The sequence below is a fragment of the Neophocaena asiaeorientalis genome, unplaced genomic scaffold (assembly GCF_003031525.2).
Source record: "Neophocaena asiaeorientalis asiaeorientalis breed wild unplaced genomic scaffold, Neophocaena_asiaeorientalis_V1.1 scaffold27, whole genome shotgun sequence".
In the NCBI taxonomy this organism is placed as follows: domain Eukaryota; kingdom Metazoa; phylum Chordata; class Mammalia; order Artiodactyla; family Phocoenidae; genus Neophocaena; species Neophocaena asiaeorientalis.
This window is the reverse complement of record NW_020172816.1, coordinates 368,732-373,988: the sequence shown is the minus strand read 5'-3', so window position 1 is coordinate 373,988 and position 5,257 is coordinate 368,732. Positions and strand designations below refer to the sequence as shown.

Genomic DNA, 5,257 nt, shown 5'->3' with positions numbered 1-5,257 from the left:
ATATTCTTACTGAGAGTATTTTTTTATCAATTTTGAAATGTTCTAGTGAAGAAGGTATGCTAAGTTTATAATTATAACTTAAAAATGAGGCAAGATTAAGAAACTCAGGTATAGGCTAGGGTCAGAAACATTAAGACATACCAGACATAGCTGTGGTACGCTGAGCTTTCTGTACTCTGAGAAGACTGTGTGAGCCAATAATGATGCATGTGAGAAACCACTGTAGATTAGAGGACATGCTGAAAACTATCTAGGAGGGGATAGTTCATGGAGGTCAGGACAGAAGCTGCATTTGCAGAGGTTCAGGCAAGGAGGTAACTTCCTCCCCTCCTCTCAGGTCCGGTACATCTTTGTAAGAAGAGCTTGTTCACCTGCTCCCTAAACACCTGCTTCACTTGTTTGTTCCTCAGGGTGTAGATGAAGGGGTTGAACATCGGGGTCACCATGGTATTGAGCAAGGCCACCACATTGTTCCTGTCCTCGCCTTGGCCACCCTTGCCTGACTGGACATACATGAAGATGCAACTGCCATAGAAGAGAGAGACAACGGTGATGTGGGAGAAGCAGGTTGAGAAGGCTTTCTGCCTCTCCTTAGCTGAGGGGTTTTCAGGATGGTGTGGAGGATGTGGCCACAGCAGGTGGCCTTCATGGACAGAGTGCCCAGTAAGCTGAAGTTGGCCAAAATAAAACCCAGAAACTCAATCAGACTTGTGTCCGCACATATGAGTTCCAGGAGTGGAAAGTTGTCACAGAAGAAATGATTAATGATATTGGGGCCACAGAATGGCTGCTGAAATATGATGAAACTTGGAACGATGATGGATAAGGAATCCTGTCATCCATGAACAAAGAACTAGCTGGACACAGACCCTTTTGCTCATTGATGGTGACATAACGCAAGGGTTTACATATGGCCACATACCTGTCAAAGGACATCACTGCCAGTCGGTAGAATTCTGTGGTTCCCAGGAAGAAATAGAGGAAAAACTGAAGAAAGCAACCTGCCAGGAAGATGGTCCTGTATCTTGTCAGGATGTTGGACAGCATTTTGGGGAAGATGACCAGGGTGAACCAGATCTCCAGGATGGCAAAGTTGCGGAGGAAGTAGTACATGGGGGTGTGGAGGTGCCTGTCCATGAGGGTGAGGACCAGTAGAGTGAGGAGGCAGGTCAGGAGGAGCCCCAGGAAGATGAGCATCTGCAGCTCACAGGCATCTGAGAGCCCCAGCAGGACAAACTCGGTGACAGTGTTGTGGTTCCCCATGGCTCCTCTGACCTCTGCTGAGGATGGCCAATCAGAGGTGTGCTGCACCAGGAGTCGTGATGTTCTGGGGATCTGAGGACATTTGGAATTGATAGGAAAAAGTGGTGAGTGTTGCATTTTGAGTTGAAGGATTTCTTTATTTTTGTTTCACAGAGCTCCCTTGGGGCTATCTTTCTCATGTATGGTCCCTGGTATATCTGTGTGTTAGAGGCGAGAGTGGTGTTGCAGGGGGGCCTAAGTAAGGCCCCAAACCAAAAATTATTCTTGCTTACTTTTGTTAACCAAAATTTTATTTCTAATTCTTCAACAATTACTTTGCCTCTAACATTATACCCTGCTTTCACTACCTTTCATTTTTATCTTTATTCTAATAATGGGTCTTCATCCATAAGTAGTTCATATTTGAGACTGATAACCTTTTTGCTTAACTTAGCCATTCATTACACAGATCCATATCCTCAGGTAAACTGATTGAGAATGCATAGACACTCTATTGCTAATTCAATATTACCTGAAAATTCGATGCCTTTCACTAGTATTTGGATTAATAGAAAGACAAGAGGAAATCTATGAGAGAAAAGCACAACTCTTACCAATCAAAAAGAGAAAAATCCAAGTAATGTATGCACAAATAAAAATTCCTTAGTGGGAGTTTGGTATTTAAGATTCTTAATGATCCATCCTCATATGACATATCCACGGTCTCCTTTGATTACATCCTCCCATGGGCTCAAGATACAATAAACCCTTTGTGATTTTTTTATTCTTTATCTATTTTATGCACCTATGTTTTAGCACATGGCATTCTTTCAACTTGGAATCATCAGCCTTTTCAAATCCTATTTATCCTTTAAGTCTCTCCTCAATAAGTGCTGTCATTTCCATGAAGCCTTCTCTTTTGAATGCCTGAGTCTCTGTATCTCTCATAGTTTTGTTATATATCACTCAACTTTTATTGTATTTTATGGTTGTTTTTCATTTGTTGCTCAAAGATGTCTTTATTAATCTTTGCTTTTTATATAGCTCTTAGAACAAGTTTCTTGAAATAATCAGCTTTAGTAAATATTTACTGAATGAGTGAATAGCACCTCAAATGTCTGTGAGTTGGATTTGGTGTTGTTTGACACAGAATAGGTTGAGGACATGTTGCTTATGTAGTACTTCCTAGAGGACAGTAACATTGCGGAGTAATGTGTCAAGTAGTCTGTTAAAATGACCCATCTGAAGAGCGTTTGCTTCTCCTCATTAGAAGGTGGAGATGTCTCCCCACAAAGATTCTCTAAGGGGAAACTCTCCATCTTTGAGACAGTCTGGAGTTCTAGCTAGTAAAGGGACAGAGGTCCGTTTGGGTCTGCTAGAGTGCTTCCAGCAGCAAACCAAAACCAAAACCAGAACCAAAACAAACATCTCCCCCCCCCCAAAAAAACCCAAACAGGACTTCCCTGGTGGCTCAGTGGTTAAGGATCCACCTGCCAATGCAGGGGACACAGGTTCGATCCCTGGTCGGGGGAGATCCCACATGCCACGCAGCAACTAAGCCCGTGTGCCACAACTACCGAGCCTGCGCTCTAGAGCCCACGAGCCACAACTATTGAAGCCTGCACGCCTAGAGCCGGTGCTCTGCAATAAGAGAAGCCACCGCAATAAGAAGCCCACGCACCGCAACGAAAGGTATCCCCCTCTTGCCGCAACTAGAGAAAGCCCACGTGCGGCAACGAAGACCCAACGCAGACAAAAATAAATAAATAAATTTATTTTAAAAAATCCCCAAACAAACAAACAAAAAACCCTAACAAGAACAACAACAAAAAACCCCAAACCCTAAAAAAGATCTCTTTTTAAATGTCCACATCCCTGGAAGTTTCCTTCCTGAAGCATTATCAACTACTCCCTTAATGATCAGGCAGAACTGTAGCAAGAATTATTTACCAGTCACTGGAGAATAAGATTGGGACCCAGTTTAGGTACCTGGGATGAAGGAGATGCTAGGGGATATTAGTAGAGAGGATGAAATGGTAAACTGTATAAACTTTCTCTTTTTTATGGTTTTGCCTTCTCTTCAGCAAGGCTGCACTATTCAAAGTTATTCCACAAACTACTATTGTATATAACATTTGTTGACAGTTACTAAAGAACACAAAATAGTTGATCAGCCTCTGAGGATGTAACTAAGGGCTATTCCGCAGGGGTTATTTCTAGGCTCAATATTGCTTAGATACTCAGCGATTTGAAAAAGAGTTCTCTGTAGCCCAATCGTTTGGTTCAAAGGTGAGCCCAGGCAGCCAAGAAACGTACCCAGCTCTTTCCAGGACAGAAGCAGGACACAACATGAATGTGATACCCAGACACATCATCAGGAGCTAATAGAATGGGTATCATTTAGGCGAAGTCCTGGTGGGACACACTGGAAGAGAAGTGGGAATAGAGACTAAGATGAGGAAGAGTTGGATGGGAGTGGAAGGTGAGAAAGCTCTAGGTTCATACTGAATCATGAGCTTAGCACAGATAAACCATGAAAAGACATTGTGATTAGCCTAAGGATATAGCTCATAGACAGGGCTGCTTGATAAACTTGTTTTTTTCCTGTATCAAATGGGAGGTCAACAGCCAGGGGGAGGGGCTTCCAGATACAAAGGGAAGGGGTCCACTTCATGAATTCAGGTATTTCTCCCTCTATCCTTCAGGCTTGTGAGTGAAAGGGGAGACTTTCCTGGCAGCCTGAGAGCCTGGGCATGGCTGCACCATCCACTCACACCATTTATTGTTTTTTTGTTTTTTAAAACATTTTATTTATTTAATTAATTTAGTTTTGGCTGCATTGGGTCTTCGTTGCTACGCGCGGGCTTTCTCTAGTTGCGGCGAGTGGGGTCTACTCTTCGCTGCAGTGCACGGGCTTCTTATTGCGGTGGCTTCTCTTATTGCGGAGCACGGGCTCTAGGCGTGTGGGCTTCAGTAGTTGTGGTGCACGGGCTTCAGTAGTTGTGGCTCGCGGGCTCTAGAGCGCGGGCTCAGTAGTTGTGGCACATGGGCTTAGTTGCTCCGCGGCATGTGGGATCTTCCCAGACCAGGGCTCGAACCTGTGTCCCCTACATTGGCAGGCAGATTCTTAACCACTGTGCCACCAGGGAAGCCCCATTCATTGTTTTAAGGGTCAGTCATGCAGTGGGCAGTGGGAAAGTCTCTATGGATGCCCTGGAGGTTCGTCTTGCCTTCTGGATAGTTCTAGCACACTTAGAAGGAGGGTGAGATCTTCTCCTTCTAAGGAAAAGCATTAAGAGTTTCACCCAGACTTGATGCTCTCCAGAGCTTTGGGTTTTCCAAGGGGACAGTTACACAGAGCACAAGGTGGGACAGGCAAATCTCCTCAATGTGAGTAACTTAATGGTTCTGCCTGGATAAACGTTGACTTGCCTAGCATTGACCTGGATGGTGGGGCTGAAGTTACAAATGAGACCCAGTGTGTGTGCTCGATGTGCCACATCTTATAAAAATTATCGAAGACAAGTGCCAGGAAGAGGATGGTTTGGGCAAGCCATTGCTGCTCTGCCATCCTCTGCAGTGCCATGGTGGAGATTACCCTTCAGGCCCAGGGTTAGGTGTCTAGCAGCCCTCTGGGGAAGTTCCAGTCAGGCCATTCCAAATACACTACTCACAGGAGTCCAGAAGATACCTGGTTCACATGGGTATTTCTTGAGCTTGCAATATTGTCTATGGGCTCTAAATGCAGATCTTATTCTTTAAGAATAACTAGTCCTTTCCAAAGTATCCTGAATGGTCAGCTGGCGTTTCCCAGCTGGGAATGGGAGATGGGAGAATGGTTTCCTTGGACTTGGTCATCATTCAGCTCACAGGATCTGATGAGTCCAGAATGTTTTGAAATTTTCCACATTTCAGCAAGCTCACCCTGGGAGAAGCCTTGGAAGAGTTCAGTTATCATTTACTGGAATCTTCCTTCATCCTCCTTTTAAACTAATGGGGGTCATTTCAACTGATA

At 44.3% G+C, this 5,257-nt stretch overlaps 1 protein-coding gene across 1 annotated transcript; it reads right to left on the bottom strand.

Annotated features, from left to right (window-relative positions):
- Nucleotides 1-302: 302 nt before the first annotated feature.
- OR6J1 (olfactory receptor family 6 subfamily J member 1) lies at nucleotides 303-1,356 on the bottom strand. Its single transcript, XM_024741721.1, is given in 4 exon segments — nucleotides 303-604; nucleotides 607-820; nucleotides 822-881; nucleotides 883-1,356. Coding segments are annotated over 4 exon segments (957 nt in total). The 5' UTR covers nucleotides 1,264-1,356.
- Between the last annotated feature and the right edge of the window lie 3,901 nt (nucleotides 1,357-5,257).